At 45.2% G+C, this 26,485-nt stretch overlaps 1 protein-coding gene across 9 annotated transcripts in view; it reads left to right on the top strand.

Moving 5' to 3' along the window:
• ICA1 (islet cell autoantigen 1) overlaps window positions 1-12,487 on the top strand; it is a 145,211-nt gene extending 132,724 nt beyond the window's left edge. For all 9 annotated transcript variants that reach the window (XM_028490038.2, XM_028490039.2, XM_028490041.2 and 6 more), the window contains one exon: window positions 12,221-12,487. In XM_028490038.2, coding sequence (XP_028345839.1) covers window positions 12,221-12,342 — 122 coding nt within the window. In that variant the 3' untranslated portion in view covers window positions 12,343-12,487. The remainder of the gene's footprint in view (window positions 1-12,220) is intronic.
• Window positions 12,488-26,485: the final 13,998 nt, after the last annotated feature.

Genomic DNA, 26,485 nt, shown 5'->3' with positions numbered 1-26,485 from the left:
TAACATTTCCTATTAATCAAAGGCTAGAGGGGTGGTTCTCTTTCTTACTGTCTTACTTTGATTTTAGACTTTTTCATGGCACACTTGAGGGATCACATTGCCTTCATGGTTGTGGCTTGTTGACTTCGCCATCTCTTCCTGGCCATCACCCTAGCTGAGTTCTCCCACATATTCGTGAGGCAACATTTCCCACGTTCCCATAGACATGGAGCTTACTGGGTGCTTTTTTCCTCTCCATCCGGGCTCACCAGTACCCTGAGTATGCCCTCAGCTCAGCTGTTCCTGCTCTGCCTGAAACACATGGCCCAACAGTCCCCTGAAGCCCGACCACGGCAGAAGTAGAGTTTTCACACTGATCAAAAGTGATCGGCAGCATTGCTAAGGGTTTAAGGTACTCCGAGGCTCACCAGCAGCCCACATGCTGGTTAAGAATTGCTGATGTGGGGAGCACCTTGATTTCGAGTGCAAAAACTAACACTCAGGTTGAAATTTAAATTTTGAAGTTTGAGTTTCTAAACAAACAAACCTTGAGAAGGAAACCATTTTAGTATTTCAACACTTTTCTTCCTCCTTTCATGCTTTAATTGTAAGACAGGAATCACTGTTAAGAAATTCTTAAATTGTTTTGGTTTTTCCATGAATTTAGGCTATCTCCTTAATAAACAAAGTGTTTATCTGGCACTTAAAGCTGAGAACAAGTGGCAGAGCTGGAATGATTAAGTAATTATGGGCTATTAAATTAAAAAAAAAAAAAACACCTCAGGTCTTTGGAGGTGAGATCCTGGACATGGCAAGAGTTGGTAGGCAAGACCAAAAGAAAAGTCTTCGCTCTTTTTTATGAAATACATGATTCCTTTCATCTTCCGTTTTGAGTCCTATTTTGTAGCCAGCCATCTCATTTATTCTCAGTAATGGAGTTAGAGAGAGGAGGGATAACTGCAATCCAAAACTACATCTCTGACCCGAGCTTCACCCCTGGGTTTCACCACCTCTTTTGCTGGGACCTCAGATGAGCAAGGCTGACAAAGACTGGGTTTCACCACCACCCACCTGTGGCAGAGGCACTAACAAGGCGTGGGAGAGTCGGGAGAGGCAGGGGCCGGAGAGGGATCCACAGCTCAGAGCTGGGGGCTGCTGGAGACTCTCCAGCTGTGCTGGAGGATGAATCTCCCTGGGGCCCCCAGCTTTGGAGACACCAGGGCCCCCGCTGCTGCCCAGGAGCAGTGGTGGCAGTGCTCCTCCCTCACTGGTGTGGCCAAGTGTCACTCTATTGTGAGCGCCCCAGGCTGACACTGAGAAGTCAGAGCCACACGCCCTCTTCCTGAGCAGGTGGAGAAAGAAGATCTCAGCTCAGGCCCAGGGCGCTCTCCCCAGACCTCCGCCTGAGAGCTAGGACAAGTGTGGTGGCTGTGGGCTTTGCACTTCAGCCTTGCCCCATGGCCAGGAGAAATGCACACGACCACACTTGGGTCTAAGGAGGGAGGTGATCTGACGGCAAGAGAGATGCAAGCTCGCACTATGGAAAGAGAAAGAGGTACTTCAAAGGGAGGCCATTTATTTCTCAGGCAAACAGAGTCTCAGTGGAGGTTACCACCCCAGTAGCACTTTAGCAAGTTTCTCATTTGTCCAACAAATATTTATTGAGTCCTCTGGGTGCCAGGCACTGGTGATTTACCTGAGAACAAAACAGACAAGGCTTCTGCCTTCCTGGAACTCACATTCTAATGAAGAGGAGATAATGAACAGTAAACATAATCAAATTACACTGTAGCTTAGAAAGTGACCAACAATATGGAGAAAAGGAAAAAGTAGAGCCAGAGATAGTGTTGGGGGAATGACAGGGTAGATCAGGTATGGTCGAGGGTCTGGAGGAGGAGCACTGGGGTTGGAGTGAGAGAGAGAGAGGCACTTGGAGAGGAGACGGGTAGGGCCACATAGGGCCTCATAGTCTTTGGAAGGACTCAGAACCATCACAGCATCTTGGACCAAGGATGGACATGATCTGATTTACCATAAAGGGACCATTCTGGCTGCTAATAGTTTCCTTTCCTCTGCTGGCGTTCTATCAAGATCAATGTGAAAGGAGTTATTTTGTAACCTCTGAGTTATCCTGTTTCCTTTGCATGCCAACAGCCATAAATTGAATGTCTATGGAACTCAAAATGACAGAAAGAAAAGTGAACTTCAGTGTTTTAAAGAGGAAGCCCATTCAGCTTCTATACACCTACAGGTTACCGGCAGGCACCCCCAACCATTCTGCCCCAGTACTGCCCTCTGATTCAGGAAACCTTCAAAACACGTATACAGATAAAGAGTGGGCTCCCTGCTTTGATGATTGATCATGTAATCCAGTTCTAACCATATTCTGTGCTTTTGTCAGGACTCCCTTCAACCTCCTAAAAAAAGAGCAAAAGGTAGATGTTGGCTCTAGATTTTTTTCCATTGCATCCATGGTCTAGAAAATCCGTCTATACACATGAATTGCAAAAGAATCTAAATAATTATTAAACTTTTGACACCTCATATTGAAACTACTTCCCCCTGATTATCCAGATCATCTCAAAAACTAAATCAAATAAACCACTGAAATAAGTAAGTAGTCAAACTAAACGTGGAGTAGAAAGGCTCACTGGCATATTGGCTCAGCGAGGCAAACGCTGGTAGGGAGTTCAGAGCCTGGGTTTTATTCTGTAAACTCCCTTCCCTGCACTCACTTTGCAGCAATTGGTCAGGCTACTCATTCTCTGGGCCTTTGCCTTCTCATCTGTAATACGAGGTATTAGACTCACTAAATAATCTATCAGGAGAGACCCAAGTCATCTGAAGGAGCTTTCTACTTTTCCACAAATGTCATCTTCTTATCCCTGGGTTACCCCCTACTTCAGAGATGCTGAAGTCTAAAACTGTTTGCTTCTGTGACTTTGCCCTTTATCATGGTAAAATAGTAAGAACCAGCACTCCCTATGGCATGCGCTGTGGGCCAAGCACTCCCATGTGCTTTACGTGTGTTAACTTACTTCATCCTCACCACACCCTTCCCAGGCAAGTACTGGCATCATCTCCAACTTACAGCCTGGGAAACTGAGAAACAGGGCAGTAAGTAATTTGCCCGAGATCATACCTCTGGTAGGAGGCAGGCCGGATTGTGGGCCTGAGCCGCCAGACTCCGGAATCCATGCCTTTCCCCGTTCTGTTCTGTTGCCTCCAAGTACTATGTCTCTGACGGCAAACGCGATTCCCGGACGGGCTCCCTCAGGCTTTGCCTTGGGTGCTTCTGGAGGAGGAGGACTTGTAAAGACTGTTATCCTGGCTCTGGGCATCCTGGGTGTGCACAGGGATGGGGGGGGAACCACGCAGTCGTGGAGGAGGCATGTGGTTGTGGGAAGGCAGGGTTGTGTCAACCACAAAAGTTGGGTGAGGGGCTTCCCTGGTGGCGCAGTGGTTGAGAGTCCGCCTGCCTATGCAGGGGACACGGGTTCGTGCCCCGGTCCGGGAAGATCCCACATGCCGTGGAGCGGCTGGGCCCGTGAGCCATGGCCACTGAGCCTGCGCGTCCGGAGCCTGTGCTGCGCAATGGGAGAGGCCACAGCGGTGAGAGGCCCGTGTAACGCAAAAAAAAAAAAAAAAAAAAAAAAGTTGGGTGCCATTCCAGAATAGAATATATGAAATCGAGATTGTCTACAAAATCTTCGCCTGTGCTAGCCATCGCCCCCTCATTCACTGTAGTGCTGTCTAGCTCAGTCTCCCCACCGCCTTTGTAGCTCTTTGTAAGGTCCAGGCAGAGCTGTATCCTCAGGGGCAGTGTTCAGAGGACAGAGGTGGGTGGCTCCAGGCCACAGCCACAGATACCTCAGCACCTTTCCGCACTCCAAACCCCCTCCCTCCCCCTCCCTCCTCCACCTCTTCAGTCTTCTTGCCTCCTTATCTCTCTGTTCTCCTCTGCCTTCCTCTCCTCTTTGGCCTTTGTCCTCACTCTTCTCCTTTGCTCTGGGGAAGTAGAAAGGAAGGGGGATGTAGTAAGAGAACGATTATATCTTCCTTCCCCCACCTACTTCAACCTCTAGGAGAGCAAAACAAAGGAACTTACATTTAGGATCAAGTTGTGCTTAAAAATTTTAAGGAGTTAATTTTAGCTAGACTTTCTAAGGGTTTCTGAAGTTGCCAGCATGATAGGGGCTGGGGTTTTCTGTGTCATACAGTGATGAGAAAATTGTACCTTCCTGAGGCCTCTTAAAGTGAGTAGGAAGAGGGCCAGCCAGAGGGGCTGCCTGAGGTAGAGACCCAGCAAGGCTGATGGGCCTCATTAAACGTTTTTCTTAATTCCCCACCAACATCCAAAATTTAATTTAGAAACAGACGCTGATACTGAAAAGATAGCCATCTCCTCAAACTAAGTGCACCAGGACATCTTTTAATTTAGAATTCTGCAAACCAAAGTAGGAGTCTTGTTCCAGATTCTCACAAACATACAGCCCTTTGTTCCTTCTGGATATTCTTTTGTTTTACCTAATTCCGAGGTGCTCTTGCCATCTGGGTGGGTTTCCATTTAAAGCCAATGTCATGGAAAGCTTAATGTGATCATTCTCTTAGATTTACCTTTCCTCAACCAGAGCTCTCCTCTTGCTGTTTCTGGCTTAGCCTTGCTCCAGGCTAACATATTTCCAGGACTCAAATGGAATAATGTGAAAGAAAAGGCTGCGGGCCGCATTTAAAGATAACCTGAACACAGAGCGTGAGCCATTGGCGTTGTTTGTTCCATCAAAGAAGCAGCACTTTCTAAGCCTGCTGGGCACATCCCCAAGTCTTGGGTATCTGCAGAATTTAAGTGCCTCCATTAGTCCATAGAAGGAACCTTGGTGACCATCTACTCTACCCTCACTTTATAGATGAGGAAATCAAGGGACCCCAGAAAGGTCTCATGACTTGCCAAGCTGTTGTGGTTTTATCCACCATTCACATAAGGTCTAAACTCCTCAGCTTGGCTTACAAAGTCCTTTAAGGCCTGCCCCAGTCTCATCACTGCCCATACCCCCAACGCCTTTACTTAGCATGACTCAATGACCTTGTTCAGCTGGAGAACCATGTATTTATTACGTCTGTAAGCTGGACTCCAGGGAGTCTGACCCTCCCCTCCTCTCGGAGCACTCCACCCACCTGCATGTTCACGATGCTTGTTCTGCGTGGCTAACTTCTCATTCTTCAGGTTCTCCTGTTCAGTGTCATTTCATCCAGGGACTCCCCCAGCAGTCAGTGTTAGGTGTTTCTGCTCTCCATTCCCTTTACACCCAGTACTTAATCATTCCTCTTATTTCACCTCATTGTAAAATTGATTTAATCTTTTGTCTACTTTAGGTTGTCATGGGCAGGGCCCATGCTTGTGTTGCTTACCATCATATTTCCCGATCATAGCTCAGTGCCTAGAAAAGATGTTCGACAGAGACTACTGGATGGATGGGTAGATGGATGGATGGATGGCAGGCAAGAAGGAAGGGAGAGATCAACTGACGTTGAATCACTATTAGGAAAGAAAACAGTCCTAAGACAATCTCAGGGGTTGCTTCTCATGTCCGCTGACTTATACAGAAATCGAGATTCAACTTAGATTTATTGAGGGCCTGCACTTTACAGCCTCTGTATTCCCTTGTTTCACCACCAAGATCCCATTTTATCCATACAGCAACCTAGTGAGGCAGGAATTTTTATCCACCCTTTGCAGGTATGGAAACTGGGGCTCAGAGAAGGTGTGGACAACAGGCTGGTGCTTGGCCACCGAGACCACGGTCTTCCCACTTTCCCCTTCATGGCCAACCCCACCCCAGAGCGCCCTGTGCTCTGTGCTCATCAACCCATCCTGGGCTTTTGCTGTCCCAGTTAGTGAAATATTACATTCATGGTGAAGTGCTACTCTGGGTGGTATTATTTTGGCTTTACTTGCTGCTCTAGCTGGCCCGTGTTATTTCTGGCTGATTTATATTTTCCCTTATGTAAGTAAAGGGGGGCAGGATTGCTCCAATAAAATTTTATATGTGTTTCCTGCAAACGGGTAGCACAGTTGACATATCACAGGAACCGACAGCTAGGCTCGTTCGTCATCTTGCTCACAGAGCTCTCAGCTTCTCCTGCCTCCATTCTCCACCACCCATCTCCTGACACAATTTCCCTGAGATGGGGAGACATCTTTCCAGCCGCACCTTCCTGTTAAAAACGCCTCAGCCAACTAATTAATACCAACTAGAGAAGAGTTGATGGCAATTACAGGAATATTAGCAGCAGTAAGTTCTCGTTAAATAGCATTTTTTTCCTGATAGAAGCCAAGACATTTGAAGTCTGGCTTGGCATTCCATCCATAATTACCCTAGTTGCACCCCTCTGCTAAATAATTCCCAAAGTGATATGAGTGAGGGTGAAACTGCAGCTTAGCTTAGTATTTGCTTAAAATATATGTATATAGCTGGTGTCACAACTGTACCATTTTCTCCCCTCATGTGCCTATAGTTGGATTGTTAGACTTATGCTTAATAGCTGTTCTGAGGAGGGATTGTGATTTGGCAAACTGGCTGCTGTTTCTGCTTCACATTATGGGACAAGGGAATAGTCATGGGAAACTTTGAGGTATACTTTCCCCATCATCTTAGTCCCCAAGGGGGGATGTCTTTACGCTCATCCTTCTCCACGTCCTCTGCTGCAGAGAAGCCCCCAAACCCATAGATTCCACATGTCACACTCCACATATCACTTCCACATGTTCATGAGTGTTTAGATGAGCAATATTCAAAAATCCATAGTTACAAAGGAATCCAGTTAGAAGACATTGTCTTTATAAAGGAGTCTGCCATTATAATCCTTTAAATTATAGGCTTAAAAATACAACTTGTGTTTCTGGTACTTTAAAAATATGACTTGATATACAGTCATTTTATTTGTTTATAGCCGTTTGGGAACATGCCCATCACATAAAGTGAGGGGAGCTCCATTTTGGTATGTGGCTTTTTTTCTGCCTCCTGTAGGAAAGTGTTCCACTTTATACTCTGAAAAAGACAATGGTTGAACCACCTCTTTTCCAGCATCGTCTGCCGCCATTTTAAAAAACAAATGTGCATACTTTTGAAATGGGAAGAATTTTCTCGTGTTCCCACTGTATCAAATAGCATTCAGAGATCTGGGAGCGGTGGACTTCCATACCCCTCACCTGCCTTTTCTCTGCATCTGTTCCGGATCTTTCTGGAAGTGTGGGCCTCCCTGAACTCAGAGAGCTAGACAAGGTCAAGGAGCTTAAAGCTCCAGGACCCGGGAGGTGGGGTCCTGAAAGCAGACCTCTCTGTTTCCTAGGAGGGCCTCTCTCCTTGTCCCGGCTCTGGCTTCAACCAAGGTGACCCTGATCCTGACAGAGATGGTGTCCGTGGCAGCTCCTTGGGGACCATCTGTGGCAGGGCCTCTCACACTACACTGCATGACAGCTGCCAAGGGTTTGTGCTTCCCTGGGCTTCACCCCCAGCAATTCTGATTCAATGGGTGATGCCCCTGCCAGTGGCACGGGCACCATACTTTGAGAACCACTGCCCTAAGAGATGGAGGCCAGGCTGTAGGCGTTGATGGAAAGTTACACAGGCTCTGCAGACCACAGGTGGGTCTTGACATTTGGTGTCCAGAAGAGGATTGTAGGGAAAAAGGTAAAATTGACCCAGTTAGATGCTACCTCTTTGAGCTTTATTTGGCACACGACGAAACTGCAATTTTAACTTTCTGCATTTACCACTATTTATGTGATTTGAGTTTAGAAGGAAAATGCCCATGGGCCAATTTTCTAGGAAACAGGGAGGTTATGTTACTCCTGGATTACACCAAATACTGGTCATTTTTAAAAACTGCTTTATTGAACTATAATTTACATACCATGAAATTCACCCGTTGTAAGAGAACAGTTCAAGGATTTCTGGTAAGTTTATATTGTTCAGCCATCACCACAGTCTAGTGTTAGAACATTTCCATCTTCCCAAAAAGTTCCTTTAAAATCTGGTGCTTTTTGTTGTTTGTGAATTATGTTAACAACATGTTCAAGTACCTTTCCAATGGATAATAGTACTTTTTAAACTCTCTATGTTTTCATTATTTTAGACCCAATAAATAGGTCACAGGCCACCTGTTTCATTTGTCATTGGTTAGTCTTCATAGAGACGTTTGTGTTTACTTGCCTAAAATGAAATAATCAACCAGTGAGTATTATAGCATCTACTGCGCCAAGCATTGCTTTGCCGTCTCTTAAAATAAAGCTTCATAAATGTACTTCTCATGATTTAAAAGAGTTCTTCAATAGTTTATCTTAATTTCAACACCCATCGTGTGCCAGGTAGTGCACTAAAGGATGTACAGATGAATAATACATGGTCTCTGCCTTCAAGGGTCTCAGAACTCTAGGAGATGAGACAAAAGTACAAGCTAATCAATATAGTATGATTCTATAATTAGGTCCCTATCACAAATCTTAGAATGGTAGGGTAAACAAACAGCATTACATCTTATCATTTTTGTGTCATATACTGAGTGGCTTGCTTGCTCCAGAAATTGGTTTCACTGCCCCAGCTGAACTCTGCCATCTAAACGTGATGTCTCATGGGGGCCTTATCAGAGACAAAACCTTTTCTGTAGAAAACACTGCGACCAGAGCATCCCAGTGAAAGGATACAGGTTTTTGTTTGTTTGTTTGTTTTTTGTGTGTGTGGTACGCGGGCCTCTCACTGTTGTGGCCTCTCCCGTTGCGGAGCACAGGCTCCGGACGCGCAGGCGCAGCGGCCATGGCTCACAGGCCCAGCTGCTCCGTGGCATGTGGGATCTTCCTGGACCGGGGCACGAACCCGCGTCCCCTGCATCGACAGGCGGACTCTCAACCACTGTGCCACCAGGGAAGCCCAAGGATACAGTTTTAACCATTTGGACCCAACAGTGGTGCCTCATCTGATGGTCTACATTTCACAGTGAGAATCAACAATGGACTTAACCCACACACATCTACCTGTACCACATTAGGTGTTATGGAGCACATTGAAGAAACAGTTCCCTGTCTCATTGAGAAGACAGGACTTACACATGAAGAATTAAAGCAGATGTGCAAAGAAGTATGTGGTAAAGTTCTAAATTAAATGAGTCATGCTGAAACATCCAGCACAGACAGTAAATACTGGGGGGAAACTAGGCTTGCTTCCCCCAAAGCAGGACTGCTGAATGCCTCTTAATCATTAGGGGCAGGCAGAGCACAGGGGGGCCTTTCAGAACAGTGGATTAGACAAGATCAATATCATTTGTAAGGGTACGACATCCAGTTAAGGGGATGTTCTTTCCCCTCATATATTTGGACTGGACTGCCATTTATTTCTCTGTATTAACTAAACTTCCCAATTTAAATTAGCTGTATGGAAAATAAATGAACTGGATCATATTGGAAGTAGAGAAGACCAGCCATTCCCTAGTTCTGTTGCTACATTTAATGGTGTTCACTTTTTTAAGCTTTCCCCATTTGTGACCGGAAAACAGGCACTTGATTTCCTTGAAACACTATTGATAATCTTTGGCGTGACCATGAAATGATGTCACTTGGTAAGAAAAATGGGTGTAAAACTGAAAGCAAAAATGCTTTAACCTTAGCAACTTCTCATTTGCTTTTCAAAATGCAGTCTTTTCCCTAGTTTCCCATACTTTTAAGGTGGACATGATTATACATATCCACTCTCCCCTAAAACATATTCCGGGTATGAGGAACATGGGAGAAGGTTCTTTGCATACCACCCTCCTCTCTCTCTTTGAAGGCTCTCAGAGTTGAGAGCCATGTGTGTGCCCCAGGAACTGATGGGGCAGTGCAACTGCCCTTCCCTAGATCTAACAACCTCTGGTTTTGAACATTAGGCTGGTCAGAGAGCAATGTCAATCCTATTTCTCCTCCATGGCCAGCACCAAAGGCAAGCAGTCCAAATGGCAGTAGCCCTGCAGTGAAAGGTAATACAGTGTTCTGTCCCACTTAAATGACAGTTGCCTTCATTTTCACTGGCCTAACACCCTTTTCTTTCTTTACTAATTTCCATGTGAGCACCTTGGGTTCAAAGGAGGGGCTGCATGGGTGGAGAGTTCGGCACGATGCTAGCAACTAACATTCTAACTTTTTTCCTGGCTTAATGTCCTAATTCATAACTCCCTCTATCAAATCTAATGAGGAAGACTCAAAATCTATCTCCATGTGACCGGGTGCTCCCCAAGATTGGGTGACAACAGTAAGGGAGAAAAGGCCACTGAGGTTGGCGATCCTTAGCTGAAAATACCATTGCTTCCACCAGACAAGGCATTTGGTTAGTGCTTTTCATGAAGAGCCAGGTGTCTTAGTTGTCAAAAGAGGGCCTTTTGAGCTTGTGAAATCTGTTCTTTTGAGACAAAACATCTGCCTGAGGAAGATCTCATCTGTATTTGCAGCTCTCTCTCTTTCTTTGGTCATCACCCACTTTCCCTGTGTTGACCACAGGAAGTTAAAGGAAGTGTCAATTTTATTATCATCAGAAAGCATTCCCTTGATGTTTTTCAGGTGTTGTGCAAATAGTTGCACCTGGTTTTCCCTCCCACAGTGGAGGTCTGGGGAATGTGAGGACCCCCAAGCCCCTGAAGTATAGTTACCTGGCTCTTCACAGCAGGGCCACACCCACCATCGGAAGGTGCTGGGAAGGGGAGGTGAGCATGGAGTGTGTTTTCCCTGGTGCTGTCTCTAAGATATCTTGATATTCTCTATCAAGAACACACTAATCCTCCTAAGTCAATCTTGCCCCATACAATTTCCTTGTGTGACCTCCTACATGACTAAAGAAAGAGAAATTACTCCCTTTTTAAAAAAAAAAATGATGTCTCCTCCGCTCCCACCAAGCTGTATTGAGATCTCTGAAGTCTCAGTTTATCATATCAAAATAAACCAAGTGTTTTGGGGGCTAACTGCACACAATGTGAAATTAATGTTACATAATAATAACTTGCACAGTTACTAACTAGTCTTGCTTGCAATAGCTTATCTCTCTAGTAGATGCATTGTTATCTCATTATAAAATAATATATCCACAAGAGACTTTGAAAAGCAAAGGGAGGAGAATCAGAAGTATAAAGTGATCAGTACACTGTCTTAATGTTGAAGTGCTTTTTAGTGAAAAGATCAAAAGCCCTGTGTATGTTGGTATAATCCCATCAATATTCTCTATCACTCTCATATAACCACTTTTAGCAACTTGTGCTACCAATATTTTTTGAGACTCTTTTCAACCAGATGGCAAGCACATTCCTAACTGCTCTCAGCTAGAAGGATAACCTGTCAGAGAGACATTTACTTCATGCTTTTGATACTGCCACCCGTTGGAGAAAGAAAAAAAAGCATGGGTCGTCCAAGCCAATGAACTTCGATTCTCATGTGGAATGATTTATAGAGAGAGGAGCCCCCAACTTATTTGTAAATCACTTGCATCAGGCACTCTTTTGAAAGTGTTCTCCTCATCTGGAAAATAATGAGGCTCTGTAATCGTGCCACTCAAGAAGTTAGGGCAGGTGGTTCGGTGAAAGGACAGCTGAAGGCTGTTCCACTGAGGCTGGAGTGTAAGGGGTATGGGGGCAATTTAGAGCCCAGTGGGGAAGGGGAGGCCTGTCACAGGCCCCCTTCTTCTGATGGGAGAGGGTTAAAGAAGGCAGTGACCTTGAGAGAAGAGGGGCAGTCAGGCCTAGGTGCCATCCCCCCCCTCCCCCCTTCTGGACCTGTTGCTTTGAAGGCTGAAAAGAGTAACCACGGTGTTTCTCTTAACCCAGCAGATTTGAAAAGATTCTTCCAGGAAGCACCTTGCTTCTTGAGACATTCAGTCTGATCTCTGAAATGACTGATATTTCCTGGTGGTGGTGAAGCATGGGGCCTGGGGTTTCAGGCAGCTCTGTCGGCTGTGGCCATCGCTGGGTGGAGGTGCAGGTGTGGGTTAAGACAAAGGATCACTGTGCATTGAACTGTATAAAGACCATGGTTTAAGAATGTTACTCAGCCAACCGGCCAACAGGGGGGCATGGAATACCCTAACAAGGCTTGGCGACAAAGAGCAATGGGGTTTGTCGGATTGAGCGTCCTCCCTCTTCAAGATGCACCTGGACCCACCTGCCTGCAGCCTGGCAGAGGTGGGAGTTAGCAAGGTAGGTGTGCTCATGTTTGCTCTTCTCTCCCCAGAGCCTGCCAAGCCCTCCTCGGACCTGACTGCCTGGTTCAGCCTTTTCGCCGATCTCGACCCATTATCAAATCCTGATGCTGTTGGGAAAACCGACAAAGAACATGAATTGCTGAATGCATGAGTCTGCAGCCTCCAGGAAGGAGCCCATAGGCGGCTCCAAATCGGCACACCCGGGGGCTTGCAGATGTAGGAAGTGATCAGTATGCTGTTTTAATATTTACGTGCCATTTTAATAAAATGAAAGGGTCAAAGGCCCTGTTTATATTGGTATAATTATTTACTTTTATTTGGTCTAAAGGGTTCCCGTGTGTTCTCTATGTGGACCTGATGATACAGGGTGGTCTAGGAGCAGTGTCCAGGCCCACCGTTTTCCTGCCCACAACTGCATCGTGGCTGCCGACGTGTCACTGGGCTGCTACAAGGTCCAAGTTCAAATCATAAACCTACTTTTTGTTAGGTTTAAATAAGGTGTCCTACAGCCTCAGAGGCTAGGGAGGCTAGGGAGGCTTAAATGCTTCCTCTTGTACCCCCTTGCCCGTGTTCCCCCTTAGAGGGGGGCTGTAGGGAGACACCCTCTTCCTGCCGAGCCACCTTCCGGAGAGCTCTGGGTGAAGCTCCCGCCAACCAAAGACTGTCCCACGGCCCCTGCCTGCCGTGCGGTGGGTTCTCTCACGGGCAGTGAGCTTGTCGGGGCTGCACAAATCCCTCTGCGGAAAGCAGCCACATCTGCAGATCCCAGCTCTCCTTTAGTCCTCTCCATGGCTGGAATTCAAAAGCATGTATTTCTGGAGCCCCTTGTGATATTAACTGTTTTGTTTTTTTAATTAAACGGAAAAGATATTTGACATGCAAAGTCAAGTTAATAAATGAGTCTGTCGTGTGGACTCAGTGGGGAGGTGCTGTGGGAGTAGAGGCTGGAGAGGGACGGGGGAGAAGGACGGGTCCCACCTGCATGAAGCTGCTGATGTGACCCATGCATCCCCCAGGTCCGGCAGTGGGGGAGGGGCGGGGACTCCTGCCAGCGCGGGCAGGGGTGAGGGCGGCAGTTCTGCGTGCGGGCACATAAGCGACTCAGATAATCCACCTTTGTCAGAGACCCCAGGGCTGCTGCCTCTCCTTCCCGCCCGTGTCACCGGTGATGGGCCGAGAGGCCACACACGTCCGCAGAAGCCCGTGTTCCACGCCTTTCACTGAGTCGGGGCGGAGTCTATGACGGACTAGCCAGGCCTTGGTTCTACGAGCTCAGCTGGGCCGGGAGGTGTCTGCTGCGCTCCTGCAGCTTCAGTCCCCAGCCCCTAAAGGGTGTCCTGGGTCCACTTCACGTGCACAGAGACGCTGGGCCTGCCCAGCTCAGGGGAGGCCCAGCCCGGCGCCCGGCCTGCGGAAGGCGCTCGCAGGTAAGATGGCACCGGGGACTCGGCGGTGCGTGTGTGGCTTGTTCAGCTCAGCTCACTTCCGGGCCGGAGCAGCACGGCTCTCCACAGGGGTCTCTTTCGTTAGAATCTCATTTAGCAGATTCCTCAGCCTGGCATTCGTGGTCTTTGAGGAGATCGGTGTACAGCCCCAGGGCCCCAGCTCACTACCCTGCCCCCACACCGCAGGACGGCTTGCTGTGCCCCTAAGCCTCCCTCTCATCTCTGGCCTGTGCGTTTGCTGCGCACTCCACCCAGGATGGCCCGGCTCCGTGCTCTCAGCCACCTTCACGATGCTACCCACCCCTCAGGAGCTTCCTCAGACTCCATCTCCCCCACAGGGACCTCTCGAAGTATAGCCCGCAGTTTTCCGTTGAAGAAATGCCCCTCATCTCCCTCCCTGTCCTCGCATCTCCTCAGAAGGCCTGTGCTGTCTGCATGTGCCTCTACCACCGGGTGTTGCAATCCCAGAAAACAAAGCCTCTATTTCCCCAAATCTTCTCTGTCTCCCCAGTAATGAGCACCCTGGAGGCACCTTGTAAGCATTGGATTAATGATTGCTGAATGGAACTGCCCTGCGTGGAATGTTGATTAAGGCCTCATAGTTTCATCCCGGGTCACATTTGTTTGCAGCTGTAAAAACCCACAGCAGCCACTGTCAGGAGTTGAAGCAGGAGGGCCTGACTCCCTCGGTCCAGGCTGGAGGCCCAGGGAGCTTGGTTGGCGGAGGGCAAGGGGTGCGGGGTTCTCTTCTGTTGAATGGATCACTTTGAATACTAACAGGTTGCATCTTACGGTTGATCTGTGGGTGAAGGGGAGAAGAGGATTGTGGTCATTGGACAGCCTTTGCTACCATTAAAAAAAAAAAAAAAAGGCATTTTCTCCCTGGATTTTTACATTTTTGTTAAAACAAAAAAAGACATTCAATTCCCTGTCCCATCTGCAGGCCTCTCGGCCAGGTACTTGATCCCTCTTGATAGGTGTGTTTCGATCGTGGCTCACACAAAGCCCCTTCGAACACCTCTCCGGTTTAAGGAGAAGCAGCTGCTGCCTGATTCTCTTGTAAGTGTCCAGTGTGCCGGCCCAGCCAGGGGGCTTCCTCTGGGACCCACCTCGGGGCCGGGCTGTCTTCGTCTAGAAGTCGAAGGTGCCTCACCTCTTCGTGCTCAGTCTTTTGCTTCTGCTTAATTTTCATCCCATGTCGTGAGGCTGCTCTGAACTCTCAGGGGACATTCAGAGAGCACCTGCTCCTTGAACACTTTCATCCTTTGGAGGTGCAAGTCTCCCTTCCCCACTCCCCCTGTCCCGGCTAATATAGAAAGAATATTCACATTTACAGGAGGGAGCCAGAATGTTTCTATTTGCACTTTATAGATTCATTGCCTTCAAAATGTAATTTTAGAAATGTCAAGTTGATTTTGAGTTCTGGGAGAGTGAGAAAAGCATCCGTTAGCTTCAGAATTAGAAATGTGCCAACTTAGAAAGAACCAGCACTTGTTGTTATCAGAGGTTTATGCCCAAGAAAATGTTACCTGCTCAGAACTAGCAGCCTTGGGAGCCCTGAGTTGCCAGTTGGCGTGTAGGTGGGGCTCACCATCTTGTTGTGGCCAGTGTTGATGTTGGGTGTGGGCCAGGGCTGAGGCCCCCCCAAGGCTGCCATGTGAGGCTGCCTAGCCCTCTGGGTTAAGATGGCACCCACCAGACCTCTCCTGCCCATGCTTCAGCTCCAGGGGCCAAAGAACCAAACTCTATGCTTTTCTCTCTGAGACCCCTCCCCAAGGGCTGACCCTGGCAGTGGCTCAGGGCTAACTATTAGCACTGTTGGATTTTGCCAGTATATCAAAGTTGCTTCTGTCTTTGTGATCAACTAGTGTCCTCCAGACAGGCCATGGTAGTTAATCCTCTGCTTTGGTTTAAACCATCTCCGAGTCCCAGTCACAGTGTAATGATGTAGGTCTCTTTAGCTTTGTTGGAAAATAGATTTCAGGTTGGAGGCAACTCCAAATGATTGGCAATGGCTGCCAAGAATTCTGCGTTGAGAAGAATTCTTATAAATGAGTGATATTTGTGATGGGTACAGGGCAGGGAGTGGCGACAACAGTGCTATATAATTACCAGCGCTACATTAGACCTTGCCTTTCATGCAGCTTTTAGATTTAACAACTTCTTCTTATCCTTCTCCTTCTTTCTCCTTTTCTTCTTCTTCTTTCTCCTCTTCCTCCCCGTCTTCTTCTTTTAGTCAAAAATGGCTAGGATTTGGCAACATTGACAGAGGGGCATGCATGAATGAGAAAAGCAGAAAGTTCAAAGAACACATTACTGACACCTAATTCAACTCAAACTCACTTAAACAACAACAACAAAAAGTGGGGGTGGATTTATTCGCTCAGGTAACTAAAAAGTCCAGGTGTAGGCTTTCATGCATGGCTGGATCTAGGGGCTCAGATGATGTTCTCAACAATTATCCCCGCTTCAGCTCCCAGCTCTGATTCCCTCTGATTCCCAACAGACTCTTCTCATAAGGAGGCCAAAAGGCCATGAGCATCTCCAGCCAAAGTCTTGATCTGAGTCTTCCTTTTGTCCTTGGTCCAATCATCAGTCAACCACTGGGGTGAAAAATAGGCTATTTGCCCAGCTTTTCATGAGCCTATCCCTGGAGCTCAACCCTCAAGGACTGGCAATAGAGAAAAGATCGTTCCTTAAGGGAAAACCAGGGTGCCATTATTAGAGGAAGAGGGAATGGACCTTGGGAAGGAGAATGCAATAGCGATCTACTCTAGTTTCCACTGGAAGGACTTTGAGAAGACACTGTGTAGTCTTTCCAGAGGGATATGGAGTGAGCTGTGTTAAAGAACTGGAATGTTTTCCAGGAACCCCATTGGGGTCCCTTTTGAGGTCACCCCCAGCACTGGGGCTGGAAGGCTTGGTGCTCTCAGTGGCCCATGGAGGATCCCTACCTTGCAGCTGACCTATAGCTGACTTCAGGAAAGTCAAAAGGGATCACAGAGCTCTTTGTATCCAATCCGCTCATATCCAGGTAACGAGACTGAGGGACCCAGGGGACATAAAAAACCTATAAGTTAGTGGAAAACCAAGACTAGAGCCCACACTGCCTGACTCCTGGGCCAAGCCTTCTTTTACTTCAAGGTGTTTGCTAGAAACTGAGAGCTGAGGTTTTAGACCAGTCATTAAATACACCCTTTGGAGATAGAATCTAGCACAGTAATATAGGGCAGTCATTAGAGTTTGGGTTCTGAAGCTGGACAAATCTGTAGATTTGGTATCTGTAGATACCAAAATTAACAGGAGCAATGCACAGTTACTCTAAAGCAATGGGAGGCTTGTAACCAGAAACACCAAGCCAGCAGAAGCAGAGAGGTACAGACCAGACAGGGGGTGGAGCAGGGGAGAGGGCAGGTGGTGGCCAGACCTTGGAGACAGCCCGGGCTGCTCCAGTGCTCTCAGACTTCTTTGATCAACTGACGAACCTCTTTGAAAATAGGATCTTTGGCCTTAATACAAAATATACAGCTATGTCCTGCTTTCTGATAATTAATCGGTAAGAGACTGACCTGAGGACTCTATTGCTCTCAACAGGCCCAAATGCTGGCTCTAGAGTTCTCAAGAAGAACCACAGTCATTGTGTCCTCCTGGAGAAGAACATGATTATTTTCAATGGAATTCTGGGGCCCCTCAGGCTCTCTATCAAACCTCTTCCTTTCCCCGCTGGTCCAGTGGCCTGACACTCTGGTGGCACTTCCAATATGTTCAAGGGCACTGAGATGCTCCTCCTTTCACTGCTAGGAACCCTGCCCCACCTACCTCCCCACCCCCTGGTGGGAACAACAATCTCAGCGTTGGTTAACTGCTGGCTTTGGCATTAGGGTGGTGATTTCATGACGTGGCCCAGCAGAGAGCTGATTGGAAGTGCCCAGGAAACCTCTAAAACCTGACAGAGGCCGCCTCTGCCAGTGAGGGATGAGGCGATCGATTTTAGAAATGCCTCATCAGTAGAGGCTGGATTATATATCAGCTCTCTGGGGCTTCCTTCTCCAGCTACTTCCCAGGGAGCTCTTTTATTGATTTTGATCTGAGGTGTCTCCTTGCTGTTTCTGGCCCTGAACTGTGGGTGCCCAAGGGTCTGTCTCACACTTAGAGCATCCCCCACTGTGCCCCTGTCCCCAGCACAGACAGAAGGCATTCTTAGGACGCAGCGCTGGACAGATCAACATCCTTGCTTCCATCCTTTTCCAGCACCTCATTGCTATTTCTGATGGCTAGGTTCTAAGTTCTTTCTGCCTTACTATAGAGTCTATTCTGGCCCAGGGATTTATGGACCTCTTAGCATCAAGAGTTCTGTACATCCTCTGAGATCATATGTAATTTTTTGTGAAAATGCACCTCTGTGGATTTCTTTTCCTGAGGAAATGGTCTAGAGCTCCCATAAATCCTCAAAGAGGTCGATGAACAATAGAAGTCAGAAACATTCATGCCAGTCATCAGAGGTTTCATGCTGATGCTGAGGGCACCGATGTGATTGGAACTTCCTGTGAGCCCTGAAATCCCGCATCGTCCGTGTGTCAGCAAGCAGGAGGCTCCTCGGACTGCCTTTCCCTGCAGGGAAGTCACAGCCATTCTGTCCTGTTTCCTCTCTCCTTGCCCTTAATGGCTGAATTGGCCACACGTGGGGTGGGCTCAGTAGTCAAACTGAGGGGTATTTTTATCCTGCCAGTAGGAGCTGCCATCCTGGGTGAGCTGTGACTTTGGCTCCAGCTTGAAGGAAGAAGCTGGCAGGAGAGAACAAATCCTGACAACATACTAGCCTGAGGTCTTGCTACCTGCAGTCTGCCACCCATCTGTTAGCTGCCCTCAGAACCAGCCCTGGGGGAGCCCTTGCCTCTTTATCTTGGGCTTCAATGGGGAGCCTGTGGTGAGAGCGGCCCAGGGCCAAGCAGGTTTTTCTGCCCTGGAAACCAGGTCTATGGTTAAAGATGAAGCACCTGGAGAGGAGAGAGGGGTGGGCCCAGGGTGAAGCCGGAAGTGTCCTGGTCTCCTGGCCTGGTTTCCGGGGGTGGGCGGGGTGAGCAGAGCCGGGCTGCTTGTAGAGGCCTGAGCAGGGAGGACTAGGGGGTCTGCGGGAGGACAGAGTCGGAGGCGCACCCCTGGGCCTCTTGCCTGAGTAGCCTGGGTGGTGGGAGCCGGACAGACTGCCCAGCTGAGAGCGAGGAACGGTGCAAACGCCAGGCAGTGGACGGTAGAGAAGGAGGTAGGGCCCTGCGGTGAATGTCCCTGAGGACATCAGAGGCAGAGATGTTAGGCTAATGTAACCATGTTTATGGCTGTACTACTTTCACTCTTTCTGACCCTACATAGATTGTGGAAAATAAAAACAGCTGTTATCCATGAGGAACTCTATGCTGGGCACTGTGCCATGTACACATAAGCCCACTCATCGTCTTAACTATCCTATGTAGTAGGAATTTTTTTTTGGTGTGTGTGTGTGTGCATTAAAAAAATTTTTTTTTAATTGAGTTACAATTCACATACCATAGAATTCACCCTTTTAAAGTGTATGATTCAGTGCTTTTTAGTGTACTCACAAGGTTATGCAACCATCACCGTTATCTAATTCCAGAGCATGTTTTATTACCCCCAAAGGAAACTCTGTAACCTGTTATCAGTGAGTCCCTATTCCACCCTACCCCAGACCCTGGCAACCACTAATGTGCTTTCTATCTCTATGAATTTACCTATAATGGACAGAATGGGATAATGTAGTCTTTTGTAACTGGCTTCTTTTGTTACTCAGCCCAACTTGGGTTGACTCGCCCACGTGCAGCAAAGCCAATCTATTGACACTGGGTTGCGGGGAAAGAAAGTGCAGCGTTTATTGCAGGGCACCAAGCAAGTAGTACCAGAAGCTAACTTCCAAAGGAAAAGGCCCGAACTCCCTGATGGCTTTCAGGGAACGATTTTTAAAGCAGGGTGAGGGAGAAGGTTGTGGGGTACGTGATCAGCTCGTGGACATTCTTCTGACTGGTTGGTGGTGAGGTAATCCAACATCGTCAGCCTTCTGGTTCTAATCAGTCTGGGGTCTACCTGCTTGTGGTCAGCATTCAGTTAACTTCTTCCACCTGGTGGGGGTTTCAGTAGCTGCAAAACAGCTCAAGGATATGTCTCAGAATATTATCTGTAGCCCTTGAAGAGGAGCTAAATGTCCTTAACTTTGTTTAATGGCTCAACTATTATTATTTTGTCTTGCTTGACTGTTTTCCTTTGTTTCTGCATTTCCTTGCGTCTCTAATTAAATTTGTTCTTTGGAACTCCGGGAAAGCCTAGCAGGCTAAAGTTTTTCTATAAACAAGAGGTAGATGGAGGATATGGAGGGTTCTGTCCAGGGAAGGCCCCATAGCGTTCTACTTGATTACAATCCCTTCTTTTCTTTGATATTCCTCAAACTTGAGGGGGAACCGGTACAGGACAAGAAAGGGAATAAAGTTTTGGTTAGAGAAGTTAATCATTAACTCAGCAGAGGAACTCACTTTTAGGAGGACTTGGTTTTAGCCCCTACTCTGTTTCAACTTTCCCCAGTCTTTGAGGGAATGGGGCTCTGGATACTTCCTGCTGAAATGGGGCATAGTCCTGCCTCAATCTGGGGAATGGACACAGAGTTGGATATACTTCCCAGTACCAAGCTTAGCATCAGCATTTCGTATTATGAAAGCATTACCTCTCTCTTTGATTGCTTTGTCATAATACCTGTACAAAGGTTGGAAAATTAGTAGACGTATTACAATGAGGATAATGAATAAAATGCGCCTTGTAGTATTCCCCAAAATAGTCCTCCTATTTTAGATGGCAACCAGGAAAATAAGTTTTGGAGTGGGTCCTCTTTACATACATCCAGTAAACAAGTAGCCTTTTGAATTATTCCATATTTGCGTTTCAACTTTTCCAGGTTTTCTTTTTAATTGAAGTATAGTTAATTTACAGTTGTGTTAAATTATAGTAATTTATAGTTGTATTAGTTTCTGGTATATAGCAAAGTGATTCAGTTATACATATGTAATATATACACATACACATATATATATGTATACACACATATACTTTTTCATATTCTTTTCCATTATAGTTTATTATAAGATTGAATATAGTTCCCTGTACTATACAGTAGGACCTTGTTGTTTATCTGTTTTATATATAGCAGTTTGTATCTGCTAATCCCAAACTCCTAATTTATCTCTTCTCTCCCTCTTTCCCCTTTGGTAACCATGGTTTGTTTTCTATGCCTTTGAGTCTGTTTCTGTTTTGTAAGCTCACTTGTATCATATTTTAGATTCCACATATAAGTGATATCATATGATATTTGTCTTTCTCTGTCTGACTTACTTCACTTAGTATGATAATTTCTAGGTCTATCCATGTTGCTTCACATAGCATTATTTCATTCTTTTTTATGGCTGAGTAGTATTCCATTGTACATATATACCACATCTTCTTCATCCATTCATCTGTTGATGGACACCTAGGTTGCTTCCAGGTCTCGACTATTGTAAATAGTGCTGCTATGAACATTGGGGTGCATGTATTGTTTTGAATTAGACTTTTTGTCTTTTCTGGATATATACCCAGGAGTGGGATTGCTGGATCATATGGTAGCTCTGTTTTTAGTTTTTTAAGGAACCTCCATACTATTCTCCATAGTGGCTGCACTAATTTACATTCCCACCAACAGAGTAGGAGGGTTCCCTTTTCTCCATACCCTCTCTAGCATTTATTATTTGTAGACTTTTTGATGATGGCCATTCTGACTGGTGTGAGGTGATGCCTCGTTGTAGTTTTGATTTACATTTCTCTAATAATTAGTGATGTTGAGCATCTTTTGCTGTGCCTCTTGGTCATCTGTATGTCTTCTTTAGAGAAATGTCTAACTCTTCTGCCCATTTTTTGATTGGGTTGTTTTTTTGTTATTGAGTTATATGAGTGTATATTTTGGAAATTAAGCCCTCGTTGGTCGCATCATTTGCAAATATTTCCTCCCATTCCCTAGGTTGTCTTTTTATTTTGTTTATGGTTTCCTTTGCTGTGCAAAAGCTTATAAGTTTAAGTCCCATTTGTTTATTTTTGCCTTTATTTCTATTGCCTTGGGAGACTGACCTAAGAAAATATTGCTATGATTTATGTCAGAGAATGTTTTGCCTGTGTTCTCTTCTAGGAGTTTTATGGTGTCACATCTTATATTTAAGTCTTTAAGTCATTTTGAGTTTATTTTTGTGTATGGTATGAGGTAGTGTTCTAACTTCATTGATTTACATGCAGCTGTCCAGTCCAGAGATACAAATTATACATAACAGGAGCTATTGGTCAATACACATATGTCTCCTTTTTTGCCAAAATAACCAATTTTGCCAAAATAAAGCAATTTTATTATCTAATACTATTCTGGCTAAAGAATCTAGGGCCTAGCTGAGAGGCTATAGCGTGAGCTGCCTTGCTTGCCACTACTCTTCCTGAAGTAAGAGAAAGGTTTCACAGTTACGAGAGGAGACCTTGAGACCGTAAGGTTGCAGTTGGCAGCTGCTAGCAGATATTGTTTTGAGAACATCTAGTGGTGTCCTTGAGTGTGATACTGTTTAGAAAACTCAAGTTCTGAGTAATATAGTAAAATAGTCTGAAACCATGTCCATAATGGCCATCCAGCTCTATTTTGGATGCCTGAACCACAGTTATTCCATTTTTTAAAAAAGTAATCTTTTCTTCAGTGGTTAAAGCAGATGTACAATGTTTGTTTTGTAGGCCACAAACGGGCTGTTTTGGTTAGCCTAAAGTTCAATTTAAGTCACGTATAAGCCAGAATTACTTTCCCAGACCTCAATATGTGAAAATTTCCTCCACATTTCCCACTTTTGATAGAAAGCATTAATAATCAAAATAATTGTCCCTTGTTGCCAGGATGGTTGCTGCCTGCCCTGGGTCCATGATGTCCCTCGCTGCTAGGCCTACTTGTGTGTGTGTGTGTGTGTGTGTGTGTGTGTGTGTGTGTGTGTGTATGTGTATATAATTTGCCTACTTATCCACACTGGGAGAAAATAATCAGACAAAATAAATAAGCACAGAGGTATGCTGATGGGGAAACACTTTGTAGGCTATACATTTTTATCAATTACACTGAATTGTCATGCAAAACATTGTACATGTGCTTCAAGCAGTAGACCTAAAGCAAGGAGTGATACGTGTCATGAGTAGTTATACTCTGTGACAACTTCATTAGAGAATTTTCTTTCCATCTTAAACACTGGGGGCAAAATACGGTTAGAAGTAAAACAATAACTTTCAGTGTTGATAGGGAGACAAAGTTTTGGTAAAGAGTTCAATTAAATTAGTATGATAGGGCTTATAGACCTGGTCTGGATTCTTGGGTTAGCTGCCTACCATTGCTGTCATCCTTTTTTTTTCCTGGTGTGGATATTATTTGGAACCAATAGACCTTTCTATAGACCAGTCCAATGCAGAGGTCTTTCCTAAGTGGGAAATATGAGTTAAAGAGTTAACTCCCTTCAGTATCATTGTGCATGAGGTATTTAAGAATACTTGATAAGGGTTCTTTAAATGATGCCTTTTCCAGTATGCATAATCTTCTGGTTGCAGGTCATGGGGCATCTGATCTTCATCCAAAGATACAGTACTGTGATTGACTTCAGAAACAAGCTTAGAATATCCTCCTAATTACTCAGACTTTACAATAATGTAACATAGCAACAAAAAGCTACTTGGGAAATGAGTCTTAAGCAGTAAATATTGACCTGAATTAACAAAACTAGAATTTAATATCCATTGAAACATAATCTTTTTCTTTCTAAAATTGCCCTCATTTTTACCAAATATAGCCAAATTAAAACTAATTTGTTTGCAAAGTAAGTCTGGTTAATTGATCACATAGGCTCTTTTAAATTGGTTTTGCTGGAACTTTTCATAAGGAACCTCAGATTGAACTTTTAAGAGGCCTCTCAAGACCAGGAAAGCCACACCATGGGCTTGTCATCAGATTGTGCCTTCAATATCTATAGATTTGGGTGAATTTCTCTCTTCTTGAAGTCCCCCAAATATCTTGAGATTCCTGCACCTGTCAGGAGGTGACCTCTCTTATTCACCTGATAAGGCTGCTGGAAACCCAAGAATTTCCAATTTTTGGAAGGATCAGGTAGAGGGAAAAGATAAGTGTTTCAATTTTACTTACAAAAGTGTAATTTACTAAGTTGTTATAAATTATAATTAGCTTAAGGGGAAAGGTTTCCTTATATCTGGAAAACAGATTAAAAGCCAATAATATTTTGGACAAAACCCATAAAATTATAACCATATTTATCAGTTCATTCAGTCCTATGTAACTAATCCTTTTTGTTAACAGTTTTATGAAACCATCAGGGTTTCCATTACAATTCTTTAATTTTTTACTCAGTTCAGCAGTATTATCTGAAAGTTATCAGAAACCTGTACTTGTCAAAAAGTCCTTTCTTTGAATCTTCATGATGACGAAGCCTTTTTTCAAAAGCATCAGAGTGAAACAGTAACTGTTTATGAATGACAAAAGACATAAGAAGGCATGGTTAAAGATCTGATTGCAATGCAGTTAATAAACGGACTTAGCCAAGTTGCTGTGACATACATTTTAAGGTAATAACTAGAATTATGACTGATAACATTATATCAAGGCATATTTAAATTTTAGGAACTTCCTATAATTTCTAGAACATTTATATTAATGACATCCGTATAGTATAACCTAAGAAGGTTTATCCCTCGTGTGATAATGCTTCCCATGTAATTTAACATACCAAATAATCCTAGTTGGTTTAATATTTCTCTCTCAGGTGCCTTAGGGGCCCTCTGAAGTATCCCAAAGTTAGCTGGAGGTCAAAAGGACTTTAATTAGAATTTGATATTTGGGAAGTTTGTCAAAAATATCAAAAAGTTTTCAAAACACTTGGTCAAATAAGATCATAGTTCACTGTGAAACAATAGTTTTCACTTAACCAAAGTGACAAAATATTTTAAGAGCAAATACAGATCATTTAAAGTCTGTCCCAGGAAGGTCCCATAGGCTTCTGCTTGGTTACACTTTCACTTTGCATAATATTTTTAAAGTTCATCCATGTTGTACCATATACCAGTACTTCATTCCTTCTTATTGCTGAATTAGTAGTTGTATGGATATGACACAATTTATTTTTCCAATCATCGATGGATATTTGAATGGTTTCTACTTTTTGGCTATTATGAATAATGCCACTGTGAACATTTGTTTGCAAGTTTTTGTGCAGACATATTTTTATTGTCTTGGGTATATACCTAGCAGTGGAATTTCTGGGACATATGGCAACTCTATGCTTAATCTTTTGAGGAACTGTTAGGCTGTTTTCCAAAGTGGCTACGTTATTGTACATTCCCACCAGTAGTGTATCAGAGTTCGTTTCTCTACATCCTCACCAAGACTTGTAATTATTTGTCTTTTTGGTTATGGCCATCCTAGCAGGTATAAAGTGGTATCTCATGGTTCTAATTTGCATTTTCCTAATGGAAGTAGGTATTTGCTTGCCCTGAATTGTGTCTCCCCAAAGATTCATATTTTGAAGGCCTAAACCCCCCAATGTGACTATATTGGAAATTCAGCCTTGGGAGGTAATTAAGGTAAATGAGATCATAAGGAAGGGCAGGGCCCTGACCTGATAGGATTAGCACCCTAGGAAGGGACACTGGTGCAGAGCAAAGGCCGTGTGAGGACACACTAGCCATATGCAAGCCAGAAAGAGTCTTTACTAGAAACTGAACCCTGCTGGACCTTGATCCAGGACTTCCAGTCTCCACAACTGTGAGAAGTAAATTTCTGTTGTTTAATCCATCTATCCTGTAGTCTTTTGTTATGGCAGCCCAAGCAGATTAAGCATTGTTATCTCTGTTTTACAAACCAAGACTCTTAGGGTCACAGGGTCATCACTCACTCTTGTGTGATGCCAAACCTGGACCATATGCCCTTAGGCCACACTGCCCCTGGGTCCCAGGATGTGGAAGAGACATGGTTTTCTACCAGGTGTGGCCTGCCAGCTGACCAAAATCACAGCTGGCAAAGTTCAGAGACTCAGTTTGGTGAATAAGGGGCAGAAACTTGCCAAAAAGGAGAAATAAGGAAATGTCCCAAGTTGCTTTCCACCCAATTGGCTTATAACAGCTACAGATTCAAAGACAAATAGGAGGGGCCGAGTTCTCCTACAGTGGTGATTCTCAAGCCAAGGACTTCACTGCAGCTTGTCTAGTGCTTTGATTTCCAATCTCCTCTAATCCAAATCCTGGTCAGAGTCCATCTCACATGTATCCACTTTAGGCAATCTGTAAAACTAGACTAAACAACCCTCAATAAAGAGTGTACTAAGAAACAGGAATCACATTCGAGAACAATCTCTTGGCCATTTTCAGGTTTCTATAGTTTGTTTGGGGCAGGGGCTTCTTTTCAGTTTTCTAGATGAGGCAGTTCAAGAAATGTTAACAACAGGACAGACTGCTGGGCACCTGGGTACCCACTTCACAAATCCATCTCAGCTGAGTGGAGGGCTGTTAGTGTGCTCCACACTCCAGGGAATGCTCTGTCCTCAGAACTAAAGCTGCAGCCTTTCCCAAATGCACCTCCAACTCCAATCCAGGCTTAAATCATTAAAAAATTTGTATTTTGGGGCTTCCCTGGTGGCGCAGTGGTTGCGCGTCCGCCTGCCGATGCAGGGGAACCGGGTTCGCGCCCCGGTCTGGGAGGATCCCACATGCCGCGGAGCGGCTGGGCCCGTGGGCCGTGGCCGCTGG

Source organism: Physeter macrocephalus, chromosome 5 (assembly GCF_002837175.3).
Source record: "Physeter macrocephalus isolate SW-GA chromosome 5, ASM283717v5, whole genome shotgun sequence".
In the NCBI taxonomy this organism is placed as follows: Eukaryota; Metazoa; Chordata; class Mammalia; order Artiodactyla; family Physeteridae; genus Physeter; species Physeter macrocephalus.
This window is presented reverse-complemented; position numbering and strand designations above follow the sequence as displayed.